Raw genomic sequence first — 21352 nt, forward strand, 5'->3', positions numbered from 1 at the left:
TTCTTACAATCTTTATGGTAATTATAATGTAAGAAGGAAATTTTTTAACTCTGTCTAAAAAGCCCAGTTGTACACACTTAAGGTAGAACGCGCCTCTGGGACAGATATTTGGACCCTCAAACTTTTCCAATTCTTATCTGATCTACCACTTGCAGGGCTTCATTTTAAAGCTCTTGGAGTAAGAATACTTTTTACAATATCTTAGTTTTACTAAAATAAAAAATTGTATTTTACTCCATAGAGTTAACACAGGGATGGTGGCCATTTTGAATTTCAAATATCTTGGGTAATGTACGGTGACCTCAGATTTTTATTCTTGAATGTGAAAGAGAATTGTCAAAAGATTCCTTGTGGAAAGTTTGAGCAAAAGTTAAGTCTTTCACTATCGAGGCACATACTACCTTAAACACAATTTATCAGTGGTGTTGCTTGTGTAATAGAGAACACTGAAAAATGAAAGTGAAAGTGACAATAACACGAACTCTATAGACAGCAGAACCACGGCAACTGTAATATCAATGCAATTGACAAAACTCACTCAAAGTAAATATTTCAATTTTACTGTTTATTAATGAAACACTGCAAACGTATATTCGCCAAATAAAAATGAAGACTCTAAAATATAATGTAAAATGTAAGGCTATGGCAAAATCAAGCCATTCTTGAACTGACTTGATCAATGGTGAGGACTTGCACCAAAGCTGCCCTGTGCCTATGATTTAGAGATAAGACCATTTTAAGGTAGAATGCGCCTTGGGGGCAAATATTCAAACTCTCAATTTTTCCAATACTCATCAATTCTTTTGCTTGTGGGGGCTCATTTTGAAGTTTTTGACTGGGTAACATTTTCACTGTTCTAGTTTTGTTCAAATATAAAATTTTATGTTTCCCTACAGAGTTAACACAGGGATGGTGGCCAGTTTGAGTTTTAAATGTCAGTAAATATTAGGTAATTTGTTTCTCTGGCACTAAATTTTGTGTGGTGACCCGATTTTTATTCTTGAATATGAAAGGAAATGGTTTAAGGGATTGTCTCAGATTGTCGCATGAGTTCATGAAACAAAATTCCTTTGTCCTTTGTTCCTTTGCTGTTCAAAACCCTCCCCCTAAATGAAAGTTCAGCAGTGTGAAATGTTGATGGGGAGTAATATGTAGCATTTTGCTATAGCTACAAAGAATGTGTTTCCCCTGACTGCATTACATCGTCAAGTAATCGATCACTTTGGGCACTAACTGCTGTCAGTATGGCACGAACGAGTTGGAAATAGTTACAGCAAAATTTGTTCGTACAAGTGTTGTTTTTGTTAAATGTAAAGAGAACTTGTAATCAAAAAATAAAACTGCGAAAGTTCACTAATAGAATGATGGTCAAACCCCCTCTCCCAGTAAACGAATAAATTTCGCTTTTTGAACTTATGTGACAATCTGAGACAGTCCCTCAAGCTTCCTTATGAAAAGGTTGGACAAAAGCTTTAGTCTTTTAATTTCGAGGTGTTTACTACCTTAAAAATGCGTTAAAGCAGTCTGTTATAATAACAATATTTATAATAAGATAAATCCACTTCTTCTGAAATGTAACATTATCTCACAGTATGGAGAAAAATAATTGAATCAAATGCAGAAAACATATCAAAATCTCCCCTGACACAACTGGTATGCTATCTTCAATGAAATCTTACACTTGGAAAGTAATACAATACAGAACAACTTTCTGTAAACAAAAATAATACATGTAAATATTCCAAGCAACATTTCTACCAGTTTGTAATGTTATTATTGGAAAGCAGCTTTCAACTTTGCTTTTGTGGTGTAGGAAAAATATTTGGACACTCACATACTTTTCTATTTCAAGCTTACACTTAAGAAAGCTTTTTAACACATATTTCGTTCTTTGGTAAATTTGTAAATCGACATTTTATGTTTAGTTCAACAGCTACTGTGTACACTTCTCACACCATTTCAGAGAAAAACACAAAAATACAAATATGAATAAGATACCCAGTCATCCTGATTCCAGGCATGATTTTTCAAACTACACTGTTCAATGATCGCTTGAACTAAATGAAAAAAAAAATAAAGCTAAAAAAATAAATTTTCATACTTCAATTCTATTGCATGTAAAAAGGCATAACTTGCTTCAGAATACTATAGAAAGGAAATTAGAAAAGCACTGATATGCTCACACAAGTGTGTATATGACCACTCCATACATCTAGGCTTCTCATACACAGGGTTTGTAAAGATGCGACTAAAATATGACATACATGTCAGAGGTATCTACACTCAACTCATACAAGCCATTTCTTTGATCAAAATGTGTTAAGAAACTTGTGTACATCTAGCTAAATATCTAAACTTGCAGAAGTTTTTGGTTACTTAGAAAATGATGGTTTATAGTAGAAAAAGTGTGACAAAAGTCGGCAAGTTTGCAGCTTGAAGAGACAGATTTCTGCGACCCCATCATGTAAAAAAGTATTGTTAAACTGTCTTTTTTTGTCAAATGGCTGTAACACTGAAGTCTTTCATGATTGACTTATGGGAGAAATATTTATGTACAGTATGTCTGTCTGTCTGTCTACATGATGTATGCACGTATATGTCTGTCTGTATGTATGTGTCTACACACACACATACACACACAGAACACACATGCATATTTTAATATATAAGTACTTTGTACTTGAAATAATTTGTGTTATATAACAGCACTGAATTCTTTGAAAAACACGGTATACAAATCCATTATCTCTTGATACCACGTTGTTCATTGTAGTAGTAATAATACCTCACAAACACCTGTCTGTAATGAATGCTTTCATAGAAAGTGGTGCACTTTTTAATCAAGGTGACATTCAAAATATCATTTTGCCGAAAGAGTAAAAGCAACGGAGAGATGCTTTCTTGAAGTTACAATCTGAATTCGTTTATTATCTCTAATAGAAATTAATCAAACTCTTGCTTGACTAATGAAAGACCTGTAAAGCCCCTCATGGGCTGAAAGAGAAATTTTCTACAATCCTTGGTTTCATGTTCATCATTTTTCAAGTTTCAACACTAATGATTACTTGATCTATTGCAAATTCCTTGATTTATTGCAAATGCTGACTTAATAAAAATATACACAAAGGAATTTTGCTTCTGCCTCTTTCCTCGAAGTTTACATGACAACAAGAGCTCTTATGTTACATATTAACTTGACAATGAAAGACATACAATAGCTGCAAGACCACACATCCTGCAAATTCAAAAGGATAGGCACTTTGTATTCTGAGGATATTTCCATGTACATTGTACATATGATACCATTTATTGTCCTGCCAGACTCAGGTCACATTGTAACCACGACTGCCCTGTAAACTGATCACATGATTCATACATTCTAACGACATGTGCTGTATTTTTGTTTTACATCAAACCCTCCAAAATTAGGTGTGACAATCCTTCAATTATACAAATGCCATCTGTACATATATTTCAGTCTGAACAAATCTATTCAGTGTACATATTATAGACAGACGATTGGTTACCTTGCTACAACAAAACAGGCAATGTATTTACAGTAAAGCATGCCTCAACAAAGTTGCCAGATGAAATATCGGTCAACTCAGTCATAATAAATAATGTCATCAATCATTATAGGTTATCTAGTATCAGTTTGAGCACCTTGAGCGGTCAAAATGTCAATCAGTCTAAAAACAAATGCTGTATTATTGGTGTACGGAGTCTTATCCACCACAGATGGAGACCAATCATAAGAAAACCTAATTTAAGAATTGGTAAAAGAAAGGGGCAACTGCAAATATGACAGTGCACTAGCATTGGTTCTAGGACTGTCACCCACCTGACACATATGCCTACACTATCTCTAACCCTAGCCCCAATTGGTGGCCTGGCAGTATCTGACAGGTAAATGTCCAGGGGGTGACGGTCCTGATACCATAACATGACAAGGATCCTATTGATGTGTACTGGGAGAAGCAAAAATGCTTTAGCAACAGAAACTACACTACAGACATCACACTGAAAAGAAGAAGTCATAATATTTACTTTAGTCTTTCAAATAAAAATGAAAGAAGTGTTTTCTGTAATCAACAAAACAATTCATAGTCACTCTTTCTGATTAAGAAACCTACACGTACATGTTTTTTCTTCAGTAAAGATATTCAGAGACTTCAAAATGGACATTACAAAGAAATGTGTCTGCAGATAGCTTCTCAGAACACACTACTTTCTTACGGTAAACTCAAAACTAACCCTTCCATAAAATAATCCTTTCTAAAACGAATAGCTATTGGCATTTTTGAATATAATTCTTCCACATCAGGTGTCATGGAGTTTGTGTTGTCAAAGAAAAATACAGCATCAAATGAAAAAGGAATACAATGTGATACAAAGCACATTTATGCTGATGACAACTAATAATAGATAATGCTTACATGTAATTCCCAGAAGATCTCCTGGTATAAAAACGCAAAAGCTTTAAACCCTGAGGTTTTGTTTTTGATACAGAAATATGTTGTCTACCACTTCATCTGTACAATTGTTAAAGGCGACGGGGGGGAAAAAAATTGAAAGACATGAGCACCAAAAGAAAACTCTCTTTAACAGGATAGACTGGAAGATCTGTCATACATGGATGCTCCCATACTTTCGTCAGTGAGGGACTGCCTCAAAGTGACAGATCTTCTGGTCTAGTAAACACAGCTGCAGTTTAACTGTTTTTTCCCCTTTTCCTTAAAAATGTACTATAGTAAAAATAAACCATACTAACTATACACACTATTCACACATCCTCATAACAAAACACTACAACGGAATGAATATAATAATTTTGTTGATGGTGCTACTTCCATCATTTCATGATGTAATTATCATATCTCTTCGTGATTGGCCTTGGTCTCGATGAAAAGGAAGCAGTAAACATGAGGTAACTTCTTGCAGTTCTTGGGAATTGAAGTCAAATTAGGGAACCCAGTACATGCTGTTGTAGAACGTAAATGGAATGACTTTATTCAATCATTTTTGACTTTTTGTTTTGCCAGACAGAGCGCACACTGTGTATTAGAGTGGTTGCTTTGAGTACAGCAACATTGCATTTGCAAAACTGATTCTTATTTTCCACTTGCTCATTGCACAAACACAGGAACTGTGAGATTTCGAGAGGCCTGATGGTAGGTTGTCCGTAAAATATTGTACACAAAATTCTCCCAGAAATTCTGTCTCTCCTGAGTGTCAGACCTACCGACTGATGAAAACAATCTGGCAGAATAATAACTTGATACCGGACAACTGAGTGATGTACAAAGGGTACTGAACATCATTTGTCTTCCATCAATTTTTGCAAATGAGAAATATACATGATCCGTCAATTTCATACCAGACTCTAGTTATAATGCTGTGTAAATCGTAAAATGTCATTTCCTGATTGTTGTATGAACATATATGAATTTTACGCAAGCAGCAAATGTGATCTATGAGACCAAGGCACAATATTATTCTACATGAAATATCTTTCATGATGAGGTAAACAACAAATTCCCATGGTGTAAACCTCATTTAGAATTCCCAAGGTTTGAACTGACCAAGGAAAAATATTGATGTAAAGATAACGGAGGTGACACCTTTTCATGCTGAAAATTAGTTTAACCTCATTGTTTACATTGTGCGTGCAGACCTTCACAAGTAGCAAGGCTGGCCAAGGGTCGAAAAGGGCAAAAGGTGCTCCCAATGCAAATTCTAATAAAAGTGCTATTTTAAAAACTCAGAATATGAAAGTCGTAAACTTTTAGCTGTGACAATTACCATACGCCATTGTGTTGTATAAAGTGGATAGGTTTTGCAATGTACAACATTTGACCTCATCAAAATAAAATAATAATGTCCCATAGTTAGTTTACAAACTAGCAGTTCTAGTTACTAAATATGAAGTTTTGACGTGACAGTGTTGGTAGAGATTATGCTAGTAACTTGTCCTCGACTGTTCTGGGCTCACTCTTCCTGGTATATCTCAGAAACAATGTCACAACAGTAAAAGTGGCAGCATTTACTGGGAACGCCCTCAAGAGGGTAGAGTTGAGTCCCCGGAAGAAGACACGGATTCCTTGGCTTCCGGGTTCATTGTAGCTCTTGATAATACAATCGATTGTGCCTTTGTATTTCGCTTTACCGTCCACGCCATCCGCTTGGATGCGTGACTTGATCACATCTACCGGGTATGTGGACATCCACGAGCACATTCCACTGGCGCCGCCTGCCACGAGCAGCGGACCCAGTCCCAAGTGCTGACCCGGGTTGCGTTTCTCGAGCGTGGAGCAGAAGAACTCGTAGGACGCAAAGTAAACCCCGAATCCTGGGACTTCCCTGAGCAGCGTGGTGACCATTCCACGGTAGCATCCACGGATCCCTTCAACTTGGTATATCCTCCTGATGCAATCAATGGAACCTTTGTATTCATGACTGTGCGTGGTGTAGAACTTCCTGCTTTCGCCCTGGCCCTGTATTTGCACCCTTGTCTTGGCCAACTCCATGGGCGAACATATAACGCACTGCAGCCCGCCAGCCACTGCGCCGGCGATGAAATTGCTGAATATTGTGGAGTTCTCAAACATCCGGAGAACATTGCCCTGGACGCCGAACACTATCGCATTGATAAATGTGAGTCCAACGAGAGGCGATGCCATTCCCTTGTACAGACCGAACATCTGAAATTTGGAGACCACACAAGACTACTTTACATGAAAGTTTTAAATACAATTTTATCTAATGGTAGCTGTACAACACTGTGTGTCAATGGAAATGTAAAAGTACTATTTTTTTTACTTTGGGGCAACAATTTTCCCATTTGGTTTTTTAAGATATGGCTTACAGCATAAATTAGGCTGATTGTTTTAAAAGAAAGAAATGGCAAAAATCTTTTCAACCATCTCCATTTTGTGATCAAATGATGTAGCTTTGCAGTTCAACATGGACAGTTTACATCTGAACACTGCTGAACTCAGTCTTCCTTGAAAAGCCTTCTGTGTTGCATACAGACAGTTTCAGTGCTGATGCCAATTTGAAAAGAATTGACTTGTACACGTTGGTTTGACTGTTGAGGCAGGTGGAACTTTAACAAAATTCTCATCGCAGAGCCTGAAACGAGGATGTGAGTGCGAGAGGCAAACACAAAAATGACATTATGAATTTACCGTCTCATGAACTAGCGCTGACCTTATGTACTGTGGGATTAGCAATTTAATAAAGAGACACAAAATGTACCCCCTCCCATACCACAAAGCCGAGTACATTATGTCTTGCACAGTTTGCTTGAGTCCATCATGGGCTGTGAGGGGGTAATTATTGTTATTATTCTATAGTTTTGGCAATGCCAGTGAATTTGTAAATGTCAAAAGATATCTTTGGCCACAATCCTTGATAATCGGATACATTATCAGTAATAATCTGGGGGTATGACGTCACAAAATTCACTGGTATTAACAAAGCTGTAATATATAATTTCTTGTATTCTCTGTCTTTGTTAATATACGTGTGTGCAGCTCACTGCAATTTGATTAAAAAAATAACATCAAGCAAGATTGACACAAACATAATTACTGAAAGTATTTTATGGTCAGACTGCTCTGAGACCATATGTCTGTACATATCAGCGAGGCCTATACTGAACATATTTCCCTAACAACGTTGCTAATGAGATATTTACTCGTACATTATACACACTATCATATCATAAGGGTAGCATTGCTGAAGTGCTTTGAAGAATACATTTCTTCCTATTTAAAGTTACCCCTAACAATGTACCTCACAAAGAGTATACTGACAGGCACAACAAGGGGTTCGTAGAAGCCTTGGTGTGTACCCCTCCAAGGATGAACAAGAAACTGCTGGGCAAAATTTGTGAATAGCCGGCAAATTTGTACAGTGTCAAGCTACAAAATGGACGCTGGATTGAATACCTGTACCATGAACTGAACACACTGGGTTCCCAATGGTGCATTGTCATAAACAGAAACAGCAGAATGTTACTTATTAAGTGCCTAAACCATTTACCAATTTGCCTGATGTTACAAGAACACATGCTCTGAATTGTGGATGACGCTGTGCTTTCGTTCAAACTTATATGATTCACAGAATAAAAATGATAAACAAAATTGGTAAAATCCTCGAGGTAAACTGTTTATCAAAAGATGGACATGACACTGCCAGGGTATATCGATTGATTACAGGTATTATTGTACACTGGGGGGGGGGGGCAGGGGGTGAGGTCTGGTACCCTAAGGTGATGTTCTGCTTTCATCTATGGTACTGTAAAGACCATAACAACCTGAATAACAATTCATCATTCCAAATTACATATTACCATGGATACACTTTTTTTACCCTGGCAATAATTACTGGCACTACTTGACCTGATTTTGAAGGAACACCAAAGACAGTTTTGATAAACTTTGCTAATGAGGTGGCTACATACTCAAAGTCCCTTTGGCAATGTTACATTGATGAGGCATGACCATTGTACAAATTTCTGTCAACATTAACAAAGCACCACTGTTTGCCACTTCCTTCTGAATTAAACAACAACTGCACGTTTTTTTAAACAACTCCAAAATAGCATTACACAATAAAGTGTCTGCACAATTAAGTGATGCGAACAGACTTTTTTTGTAATGACATGCAATAAGTGATGTTTATGTAGTTGTATGTGTTGCCATTTCAAATTTCTCCCAGTCATAAATGTCACACTACAAGGCATGTGTAGTCCTGTATTTTCCACTTCAAGGCAAACTAACAAAGCATGACTGACAAGACAATCGTATTTCAAACTTGTGCTGTTTAAGTTCATGTATAGCATGATTTTCAATGGACTGTACTGAATTTGTGCTGATGTCGTCTGGTGATTCCAAAATGCTTACTGAGCAATTTTTACTACGCTAAGCATCACGTGGACATTGGACAGTGCAAAGTTTTGTTTGTGTTTGTCAGCCCTGCTCTATCTGGGTGGACCAACAGTTTCTTTGAGTGCTCTGTGGACTCAATGGTGTATTAACTTCATATAAAGCAGATATAGTTGGCAATTCATTTCCTTGCAACGTTAAATATCATCTTTTCATATTCAGAGAAACTTCCTGCAAAGTAAGAAATGAAAGAGCCAGTTCGTTTTTATCATTTTTTAAAATTCATTGACCTGTATATTCAGTGTTCTCCACGAGGGGTTTTTGACGGGCGGTGCGCCGAGCTTTTTTTTTGTCGCCGCCCACCTTTAATCTCGCCCGCCACCTTTTTTTTCTGTCGCCTAAACTGTTTTCACAGTCAGTTGTCCGAACAATATATGAAAGCCTATTGAATAAAAATGACAGCAACTGACAACGTCGTGTTAAAGAGGGGCCGTTCACACATCTGTCGGTTTGTTTTGCGACTGCATGCAATCGTCAGTGTTCTCCCCAGGCCGTTTAACAGGATCGGCCCCAATCCTTTATTTTTTTTCGCCCGATCCTGTTTCATATCCGCCGATACTCTTTAGTAAATGTGGTTGAAGACCTATTGTTTCTCAGCGGCGATTTTGTCGCCTGAACTATTTCAGCGAGCGTTTCAAGTGTGAAACGGCCGTAGTGCCGATGAACATTGGCTAAGACTTCAGTTCAAAAAGCGTGAAATGTATTAAGCTGCCGACCGTACAGACACCGTCAATTTCATACAACGGACACGGAGTACACTCAGAGGCTCGGTGTTGCATTTTTGCCAGCGGGCACTCAGTCAAAGCATCTAGGCAACTGCCATTGCCGTCAATGTCTCGTACTTGTAAGGATCTGAAGGTCAGGAAAAGATGTGGCTGAAATCGTACGATTGGTTGAGACAAATATCAGATGCAAAAAAGTATGGTACTTCGCGTGTTCAGGTCGTTGCGTATCCGGGCTGAGTTAGCCATTTTGAGAGATCCGTGTACGTCCACATGACGTTGAAGCCATGTGTGTCACTTCCTGTCACGCATTCGTAACTTGCATGGATTCATTCGATTGACTCTGAAAAGCAGTTGCGTTTGATCAAGTTTCAAAATCCGTGACCGTTTTAAAATATTAAAGGCACAATGAAATGAAATAAAAAGAAACTGCACGAGCTAAAATCATCATTCGTGTGATCATCCGAATACAGCAGCTATGTACGTACGGTTCTGTACTGTATAGTTCAAAGGTCGCGTGTGATCGAGAAGAGCGCTTGCGCGCTCCACACAAACACATGCATTGGCAGCCTACGCCGCGCAGTTGTCGAAATTTTGTACGTTTGCCGAACTAGGAGTCGATGGAATTTCAAATCTTTTTCTTGGAAATACCTGGTATCATTTTTTTCGGGCCTCTCTTTATTATGAATTGAGTTTTAAAGTCAACGTATGTTTCTCTGCAGGCATGCTCCGCTGACTCCGCATTGTAACTTAGTGCATTATTCAGTCCCGTGTCAACTTGTCATGGACGTAAAAAAAAAGACGTTCATGGCTTTACCAATCCGGCTACAGACAAACATATAGTAACAAAGGATCACATGAAAACGTGCCACGATTTGCCACCGATTATTTCGAACACTGCATTACTTCTCATGTAGGCCTACTTTTGAATTTTCATGTTGGTATTGTGCAATATATTTACTAAATTGTGTATTGTTTGTATTAGTTCAATGTGTTTTTTCACTTTTGATGTTTTATTATTTATTTAAAGTAAATAAACAGGTATAATAATAAATTGTATAGTTTGCCATTAATCACTGCTGAATGGAGAAAAATACTGAGAATGTCAGAAGTATATCTCATCACTGGAATACCTTGTGAATAGCCCTGGTGATATGTAAATTATATGCAAATATTATGCAAATTAATATGCTAATTAGCCGCCCGCTTTAATTTTCGTTTGTGGAAGAAACTGAATTATTGACAATGCATCAACCATGACTGGCCCCTACAGTGAGATTTAGTGGGCCCGGAACACAGAATTTCATGAATGGCACTAATAAATTTCTGATCTGTCAGCAAATTTTCACCAACAGATTTATTATGGCAGAACATGATAAATGAAGTTTATCTCAAGTGCACTGATAAGGTGACTTGAGTTGAATTGAACTTTTTACCAACAAAGCTGTGTTCCGAGAGTACTGTGAGGGCACACGGATGAGGTTTGAGTACTGAGTGCATGAATCCTCTTTACTTCATTATACACTTACCGACTCCTTTTTGATGATGGTGGCGAAGCAATGAAACGTTCCTTTGTAAAGCGCCCTGCCTGAAGCCTGAGTTTGCAAGCGAACCTGTGACAACAAAAAACAAACAAAACAATCAATAGGAAACATTTTACCGATGTTAGATTGAATGCATGGACTGACCAGTGTAAACTGTACCGTTGAAGCTAAAAGTCGGGCAACGGGCAAAAGACAATGGCACTACTTTTGAATTAAATGTTGATTTTTAAATTCAATAAGGTACTGAATCTGAGCAGTAAATGTGTTTTTTTTTAGTTAGGGTTGAAATAGAGGGCAATTTAGTGTTCAGGATGAAATATAGGATAATTAAAAGTTCTCGCGCGTAAATCATTAACAAAATTCTGCAATAACATACTACACCTTGCAATAAATTTGTGAGCACATTCTGACAAAATCTTGAAGCACTAGGGTTCTGCTAACTGACCCAGAATGTCATCCCTGCTCAGTCAATGTGATTATATACAATGTGCCTTGTCATTACACATTGCATGTGCAAAGCATCTGTATACATGTAGGTGCATGTGATCTCGTTGGAAAATTCATTGACTGGTCAATTGTTGGCACTTCTGAACAACCTCAAGAATGTAAGAGCTCTCAGGCCTTGATACTCAGGTGCTTAAATTTAATGAGGAGTGTGATCTACCGAGGTAGTAAACAGCTTGTAGTTTGTCCTTGTTGTTGCAGTGAAGTGGGTAAGACCTTCAGGCAAGTAACAACAGAGTTGATGTACACAGTGTGAAGCATCTGGGTTTTTTTTTCAACAGGGCAGAGTCACTCGCAGGGCAGTGACATCCCTGGTCGTACTTTAGCCTCACACTGACTGTGCTCTCTATAGTGCTATAAATAATACAGTAATTGTACCTGTACGATATACAAGAGTAATTAATTCTTAAAAACATGACTAGAGAGGGGGGAAAAAATCAAAACACGCCATACAACACTACACATAAGAGACCACTATTTATATTGATGCACCAATGCTTTGCCTCCATATCATTATGGTTGTGTCTTTACAGCTACTGTGCACACAAAAAGCGGCAATTCCATTGTTAATGCAACGTGACAAACTTTATCAAAATAATATCACATCCTGTCTACAGACCAATAAAGCTGTTGAATGACCTTATTTGCCCGACTGATTACGACTATTGTATGAGGGATTTTACATGGCTACCATACCCTATGTAAAGTACAAATTACATATATATGCACTGTACTACTTTCCTTGGGTCACTGGTCAAACTCTGTAGAAACGATTGTATTGTGGGTAAAAGCCAGACAGCTTATGTTTTGAGAAAAAAAAAAAACATTTCACCATAGTTGTCTGCATATAGGTTAAGCTACCACCAAACCATAACACAGTTGCGGTAAAATAGCCTGTTGTTGAAGCATATGGAAGCTACAAGGACGTACGTTTGATAACCTTTCACTCACACTTTTAACCTGAATATTTTCAAGGTAATTCGGCCCCACACTGAGTATATTCTGTTATGCCACAAAGACGCATTCAATCACAATTCAGTGTATAGAGTGTAATATCGACGGCTGATTTAAAATTAAATTTGTCTTTCAGTAACCTTCACAATTACCAGTTATGAAATGAACAAAAGGAAAATCTTTCTATTGTTGATTTTTTTGAGACAGGCTTCATTGTCAAGCATTTGCCGGAAATGTCCAGTGCTGTAAGTCAGAACATAATGTCACAAAACAATCATTCATATTATAAGTTATGGAACAACCACCATGATTGTTGATAGTATCATACATTAAAATCTATACACATAAGAAGTGGTCGGCCAGTTGTAACTTTTCTGCAGCCTCCATTAATGCTCCACCCTCAGGCAAAAAAAACTGTTTCTGGTCCTTGATATTCAGCAAAAGTGATGTGGTAATGCGGTTTTCTTTTTTTCTTTCTTTATTTTATTCCTTAAACAATGCTGGTTTGGCACTATTGATGCAATAGTTATTGTCTTTTATAACTGGCTGCATAATACTTTCTTCTAAATTTCTGAATTTTCATCAAATAATATTTCTCTAATTTGAAGACAAATAAACCGCTGTTCAGTTGTGTCGCAGCTATTGCTATCATGGTGCGTAATGCATGGTAACCCATTTATAGCAATATTTGATCATTGTTCTCAATTTTTTTCAAATGTTTATATGTTCAGCTGACACTGCGACATCACTGCATGGTTCTTGGCAGTCGTGCAATCACAGTGCTACGTCTGATCCATTCAATATAAGAATGTTTTAAGTTGAATTTTTTGTTTCTTGGCCACGGTTCAACAATTTGCAAACTAAAAATATAAATGCCTTCCCTTTCGCAGCAAAACATCTGAACTTTATCTAATTGTTGAACAGAACCATCCAAATTTATCTGAGATTTCTAAAGATTTGAGTTTTAATCAAGGGGGCTAGTTGGATAATTTCAATCACCTCTTTAAAGAGATGCTGAAAGCACAACCAGAAAGCTCAATTTTGGCGAGGGCGCTAACATAAATTACTAGTATATCATTTCATATTTGTGACAGCTCTTGAAATACAGACAGGAGCTTACAAGAAAGTTCAATGGCAGTTGTCTTTAAGCAGGAGAAATGCATAAAATAGAAAACATAAGTTTTTGTCAAATATAATATGCTAATACAAGTTATTCAGTTGTTTACTTGACAACAAATATATTGATTTATTATTGTGATACAGAAGTATCAAAAATAATATTGTATTAACATTTGAGGGCTTAAGCCCTGAGATCAAGAGCTTTCACTTCATGTTTTTCTCTTCAGAATCGGTGATTTCACTGCTACTGTGTGGAGACATACACAGATTCTCGTCCAGGTGACAAAAGTTTGGTGATTTTTCTGTATCTCATGCAGGCAGTAATGCACTAAAGGCAGAAAGCACTCTCAGAATCATTTTACCGCAATTTTGATTGAAGCTGATACAAGCCAAGATGACAGAAGCTCCAGAATCAGAATAATTATCCTTTCACCCCCAGTTCCTGTATACAGGTCCAAGATCACCATGATAACAATGGTTTGGGTGGAACCATGGTGGTGAAAGGGCAGTTAAATTAACTGAATCTATAAACTCCAACGCAATCTTGTCTTTTTCATATGAAAATGTCAACCCAACCAAAATGCAAACGAAACAACGGTAATTATGCAAAAATTCATAGCAAAGAGTAACAATCTGCTCACGGCAGATTGGGTATTATTTTTACTTTTGTTTTTGTCTCTCAGTGATAAGAAATTGTTAATTGACAAATTGCATTATATGCAGGGTACCTACTTTAACAGTATCAAATGGATGTCCAACCACTACACCAGCAATGCCTGTATAACAAAGAAAAAAAATAAAATGGTTGCTTTCATTCAATATTGTCAACATACAATAGATAATTTGCATCACTGCACAATGAGATTGAGAGGGTGATAACGTGGCAAAAAAATATTAACTTTACAGAGAAAACTTACAACATTATGAAAGAGAAGGGGACCTTCCATGGACTTGTGATAGAGGATTCTTTCCATGAATTTGATAATGAGACTGTGGACCGAGGAAACGCTAGTTTGGCAGTTACCTTCTGCGGACAATATGCAGCTGTCGCACTGCTTGATGATAGACAGTACCCTGTCCTACTGTCTATGGTTATATGAACAGTTTGATCACCTGTGTATATCACATGTCACACAAAATAACACACCATTTAGGAAACTGATAGCGGGGGCTGGGCAAGAACTGAAATATTTGATGTAATAGTTACTCAAAAATCATAATTCAGATTGCTATACACACTAATAACGACAAATCATTTATTTGACAGGCTTTAAAGGAATATTCCCAAACTATGCAAGAAACATGTACAGACCACTGGCATGAAAAAGCACAAATCACACTACATATTACACTCATAATTCACGCAAATGAAATTACTCATCAGTAAAAAATCATTTCTATGCAGTTTTGTATTGACTTGGATAAAACAGAAATAGAAACATACACTAAAATGATCATGTATCTATACTGAATGTGGCCATAAGTATATTAGTCTGTACAAGGAAGCACACGACCTCTTATGATTCCTTTCTTCCTGTTAAGGTAGTATGCACCTCAAAAGTGAAAGACTTCAACTTTTGCTCAGACTTTCCTAAGGAATCTTTCAACCATTCTCCTTCAAAATCAAGAATAAAGATCAGGGGTCACCATGTAAATTTCGGTACCGGAGAAACAAATAACCCAAGATTTACCAATATTTAAAATTCAAAATGGCCACCACCCCTGTATTACTGCTGAAATCACTGAGGTGTTCAAAACGTCAAAACAAAGGCCAGCGCCCAGCGCGTCTTACCGCAAGATATCCCCAGCTGTCACTCAACTTGTCAAGTGAAAACATCGACCCGCCAAACTCAAAAGATCGTGGCGCGAAATAGAAAAGTTCTACCCGCCAGAGCAAATCTGTTAAACCACGCCTCCAATTTTGACCTCAAATTTCACGATCAACAACTTTCTCAGACGTTGTTCAGACATCGTGGTCCTGTCGACTGGCGCGGCCGGCGGACATTCTGTCGTTCATCTTTGGAAAATTGAAAAAATTGTGAGATGATGAACAGGATTTACCCGAACAGAACATCGACACGCCGCGGGAGAAAACAACTAGAAGCATGGCTCGTAATCATGGACTATAGGACTTTGTGAAATATGCAAGGACTGGAAATCAAAGTACTGGATTTTGTTTGAGTGTTGTTCAGAAAAAAATTCACATATTCATCACAGTTAGCAATATTCTCATCGGTGAATTTCTCATAGGCTACTGGCGTCAGTTTTTTAAAAGTCCATTCCCAAACTGACCATCGGCTTACTCACACATCGTGCGACGGCACTGGTTGAGACATCTTCTGCACTATTGCCATATTCGTCATTTTCTTTTGCTTTGTTTTTCTTTGAGAGATATCTAACACTTGACACGATACAAAGCGTTGCCATTAATTTCGTAACCCACGATCGCTGAAACGGAACTTTTCGCCACCTCTCTGCATGACGAGAAAATCGCCAGTAACTTATCCCCACCACGCAGTAAGATTTCCATTACAATCCTGCAACTTGGGCAAGATTGCCTTTCCACTCCTATATCTCCGTTTGAGCCATTAGGGTATCATAGGACGAAGGTAAATTAACCAGCAGAGATTTGGTTCAAGTCGGTGAATTTTCGAAAATAAAATGATCTGTAAAAGTTCATCGTGTAAAATTTGGCAGCCCAGGTCAGGTTTACGTAGCGATCAAACGCGTTTTTATTTAGTCTGTGCAGCTACAGTGAGTGCCGGGTGAAACTTCCCTGTATCGCGTTCACCCCACTCAATGCGTTCATAATCATATCCTACTCACACGTTTCACTTGAAAACAGAACACAAATCATTGCATTCCAAGCGATCACCCAACTCACACGATCACAAATCATGAACTTGAACCAAGTCTAGTAAACCAGTAAGCAAATCAAGAGAAAAGCTGTGCACAAACACGCTTCAAACACAGCGTAAGTGTGCGGTGGTCGGCGTTTGGAAGGTGGGCGTGGTTTTATGTTTTTGGTCTGGGCAGTCAAACTTTTCTGTTTCGCGCGTCGATGTTTTGAATGTGGCGGGTTCATGTTTTCGGTTGACATGTCTTTCTGACAGCCGGGAAAAGTTGCGGTCAGACGTGCTGGCGGGCGGGGTCTTTGTTTTTTTGTTTTGAACACATTAGTGGTTTTAGCAGTAAATCGATGAAGAAAAATAAAATTTTAGAATTTCAAAAAACTAAGATGGTGAAAAGTTTTTTTACACCAAGAGCTTTAATTGAACCCCCACAAGTGGTATATTAAAAAAGAATTGTTAAAGTTTAAGAGTCTGAATATCTGTCCCCGAGACGCATTCTACCTTAAAAACCACTGGCAGACATGTGTCATATGCTCTAGTAACAAATGTTTGCTGACACAAAAGAAAGCATTGGTAAAAGTGGTAGTCATATTTAAAGGAATGTATCCCAAGAAAATAGCAACCCATGCAATCATTCACAAAACTTGGCTCGGTAACTATGGTGATTCAAAAGAAAATTATAATCAATGCAAAAAACAAAACAAACCGGGACAATATTTACATGTACTGCAGTTGTCTAATCATACTACTAGGGTTCCATTAGGAACTAAAAAAGAAATGGGTTTATTTCTCATTACTCCTACTCTACACCTTGACCTGCAGACTGGCTAAGTAAGCTTTTTCTTTCCTGGGCAAGATTCAAGAAGTGGTAATGTCACAAACTGATGGTTATACCTGCCACTAACACAGCAAAGTCACCCATAATGATGGCACAACTGCAATGTATTGTGATAACTACTTCTTGAATGTTGCCCTTTCCTGTTTACTAGAAACAAATTTCACCTAAATAAATAGACTGTTCCAATTTGTGACCTATCTGTTGAGTCGTACATACTATGCAGTAAGTTCTGAACAGTGAACTTATTGTCAACCCTGCAGTCACAGTAACAACAATGTGTTAGCCTTGTCATGCAGATTCTGGTGTTGCCTCTGTGATGGAGTCAGAGTCCCACTGTGGAGGTTTGGCCAAACAAATAAGGAATTGTAAACTTTATGCTTTGGACCTTGAAATTTTGACATTCTTATGTGTCTGTCATTTGTTTTGCTGACTCCCTGTTTTTACTTGATTAAAAAAGTTCATGTCGACCTTAAGTGTAACACTTTATTTGGGATTGTTGGGGTCGAGGAATTGCTATACCACATTACAGTAATGGTACATTCTCAGTTAGTACACCCATACATAGTATGCCTATGCCACACCAAAATTAAATGACGTACATATTCTTGCAGTTCCCGGAAGATGCAATAGCTGAGTAATGCCTACATCCCTTTGTCATAGATTTTCTAAGAATATGACAGATATAGCAAAATAGTTTCGAGTACAGATTTTACTGTAATTGGTGTTGTCCACTGAAAGTTGAATGTGTGAAATCATTTGAATTTCAAACTTCGTAATCTTCGGAGAGAGAGCGGAGATAGAAAACAAGGAGCGTAGGGAAAAAAGTAAACAGCATGGACCTTGAAATATTCAAATTATAAGGAGGTGTATTGAGGGGTGTGGCCCCAAATCTACGAAGTGATTGGTTGAGTGGACAGCGCCATGAAGACTGACAGAGAATGGCTTGGGCCAGAACTGGCCGAGTGCCGCATGCAGCGGCCATTGCGTGTGAGTGACGCACGAAGAGAAATATTCTGTACACAAGATCACATGTCGTTCACGCTCGTAAACACTAGCGAAGGCGGTAGCCGGAAAAACCTCTGTGGCGCACATGGTATCCTCTTCTAATCGCGGCCTCGTCATTTCACATTTTTACATGCAGTCACGAGTCGTGTACTATAAAAAATCTTCCGACACTGACAAACCAGACTACGAAAACTGTTTGAATATTAAACGTATCGCTATATTATAGAAATCATTCCGCCGAACACAAACCATATGTATTCGATAACTCAATGTTACGATATATGACATGAATATATTTTCTTCCACATATTGCGCTATGCGCTGTACAGTAATATCGGTAACTATCCATGCCGCGCAAATAGTGTATTCGGCGCAGCGTCCGCTCCTGGAGACGACAACAATGTATCGGTACTTACCGCCAAGGCAACCTCCGACGAAATCTAAAGCCATTCCGGTGTTCGCTCTGTGAGACCCACCAGTTGTACTCCGTGTTGATGATTTCGCGACAAACGATCGATAAAATGTTGTATTTTGATTTGTTTACGAAAGAAATTAACCTGGTCGTTCCTATCAATAAAGCAAGCCGGGTATTGTACGTCTTACCATGGAGGTACCTACATTTGATGTACAATATGTCGGTTCTAAAAATCACACGCACATTAAAATCCGACGATGTCAGCGCCAACAACAAAGAACACTGTGGCTAGAACATTTCGTACGGTTAGATGTTCAACTTTGGACTTATAAGTTGGTAATAGACTGAATGCGAATACTTTGCCTAAATGCGCTCGAAATTCATGGCCATAGACGTCACTGCAGTCATCGTGTGTCTCACAGGTGTCCGAGTTGCCGGTGTACATGCATAGAGAGAATGGGAAGGTTGACACGATTTTGCCCGCCGGACCGTGAATCCAAACAAATAAGGAGTTTAGAGTCAAATAAAAGGCTACGCCGATAGCGAAATACCTCTTGCCTTTAACGCTCAAGTTTCAAGTGGGCAAACTAGCATTTAGTCTCAATATCGGCCCAAAACTATCTGGTACCCCGTTCATCAGGCTGTTACGTACGACAGCCATTTTAATAACCAGATTCTTTCCCATAGTGCAGTGCGGGGCCATTAGCATTCGACATGAACCCGTGACCTGCAACCGTCTAAATTTAAATCACTATCAAACGGGTACAAGTATTGGTGCACACAACGTCCAGCTTTGCGTTTTGCACAAACTCAAGTCATGGGAAAGTTTACCATTGTTACGTTTGTTTTGATCGTGCAAAGGTCACGAGTTCATCACTTATGCGCGCTGAACCATGGGTAATTTGTCCCGTTCAAAATGGCTGACGTACGTAACACCCTGAGGATGTACGTAACCAGGAATTTAGGGCCAAAAGAGAGACTAAATAACGATTAACACGTCTCAGGGTCGGACATTAAACGTCAAAGGTAATTTATCTGTCGGAGGAAGGTAGTTTTTTGACTGCATGCGTTGATATACATGGATTTTATTGTCTACAGGATTCCGGCGGGCAAAATCGTGTCAAACCTTCCCATTCTCTCTATGCATGTACACCGGCAACTCCGGACACCTGTCGTGTGTCTGGTAACTGTTACGTCGGTCGTTGAGCATGCACCCGGCTTTTGAACCTTCACCTACGCTCGACTCGATCGATGATGGCGCTGATGGTGTCCATTGTCATCATGCCATCAGGCACTGTCGATGTCATGGGCGCGCAAACTATTTGCGTCACAAACGCGATTTTGATGAATGGAGGGCGCTGTAGCGTGAATCATCTGGAAGAGAGAAGTATAAATTTATCTTTATAAAAAAAGAGAGAAGGAAGTTGCTAAATGGTAAGAACAAATTTAACAAATTTACTGCTTACATTACTTAGATGAGATGTTTTCTAAAAGATTAACCACTTGAAAAATGAGCCAATGCGACGGCTTTTTGTTTTGCCAAAATACACTTTCACAGACTCCATGGGTTCTTCAATTTTGAAAAGTATGAGTCAATGGAAGAACTTGAATTGTATAACTCTCTGATGATATTGATATGATGATTGACACCTTGAAGTAACAAACTGGACAGTGTTTACATGTACCCCTTCCTGAAACAGAACTTGACGTCATCTGAACAATTATGCCTTTAGGTAACAATATATTACTGAAAATCACAGCCATGATAAAGCAATGGTATATTCAAATATGTATGAGTCATCAATTTTTCAAGGTGGAACTTAAATTCAGGCCATTTGAATATAACCTCAGTACATCCAACGACCAGTCTTTTAAAAACTTGAAATTCTTTTAAAATTTAAAAAATATCTTATAATTTTAGCATGCCATCCCTATAAAAACATTTGAAAATTACTGTGTTTCACAATACCACATGCATGAACAACAAGCACATTTCATAGGCAAATCAAAGCATAGCTATAGGAAAAAAAAATTATATTATTTCATCTTAGGGATTGTAAAATATTTGCTAATGTACATCTAAAAATAAAACACAGATACGTATATTATCAATTGTGCAGTGGCCTGATGGTGGCAAGCATGAACACGTTGGGTATGACCTATTATGAAGCAAACTGTTTTGCATTCTGAGTCAGGATAATCTCTTTAAATGAGCCACTTGTTCAGATTCTTAGGCCCTTGATCGATCCGCTCTCACCCCTGTGAAAGTATTGACACTTCAATAAATGGAATATTCTGGCCATTTTAGATGTAAGAATGATATACTTATGTACTTTTTCCTTGTAATGCTAAGGCGCTTTAAAGGTTAAACTGAATGTTTTTCATTATTCAGAAAATGTTGGTTACATTACCTTCAAAATATGTAATAGACTATCAGACAGATAATTA

General features: G+C 38.1%; 1 protein-coding gene across 1 annotated transcript; it reads right to left on the minus strand.

The window, feature by feature from the left end:
• Positions 1–2897: 2897 nt before the first annotated feature.
• On the minus strand, positions 2898–19321 carry LOC139149688 (mitochondrial basic amino acids transporter-like). Its single transcript, XM_070721558.1, has 4 exons — positions 18906–19321; positions 14527–14570; positions 11203–11286; positions 2898–6701 (listed from the first exon to the last, which is right to left on the minus strand). The coding sequence occupies exons 1-4, from the start codon at positions 18937–18939 to the stop codon at positions 5955–5957; spliced, it is 909 nt and encodes a 302-aa protein (XP_070577659.1). The 5' UTR covers positions 18940–19321; the 3' UTR covers positions 2898–5954.
• Between the last annotated feature and the right edge of the window lie 2031 nt (positions 19322–21352).

Source organism: Ptychodera flava, chromosome 14 (assembly GCF_041260155.1).
Source record: "Ptychodera flava strain L36383 chromosome 14, AS_Pfla_20210202, whole genome shotgun sequence".
Taxonomy (NCBI): Eukaryota; Metazoa; Hemichordata; class Enteropneusta; family Ptychoderidae; genus Ptychodera; species Ptychodera flava.

What these genes read in the sequence shown, in the direction of transcription:
- LOC139149688 (XM_070721558.1), bottom strand. Translation starts at nt 18,939, where the DNA reads ATGGCTTTAGATTTCGTCGGAGGTTGCCTTGGCG. An exon ending in CGTCGGAGGTTGCCTTGGCG is followed by an intron (nt 14,571 to 18,905) that starts GTAAGTACCGAT and finishes TTTGTTATACAG; the next exon opens with GCATTGCTGGTGTAGTGGTT. An exon ending in CCATCATCAAAAAGGAGTCG is followed by an intron (nt 6,702 to 11,202) that starts GTAAGTGTATAA and finishes TCCAAATTTCAG; the next exon opens with ATGTTCGGTCTGTACAAGGG.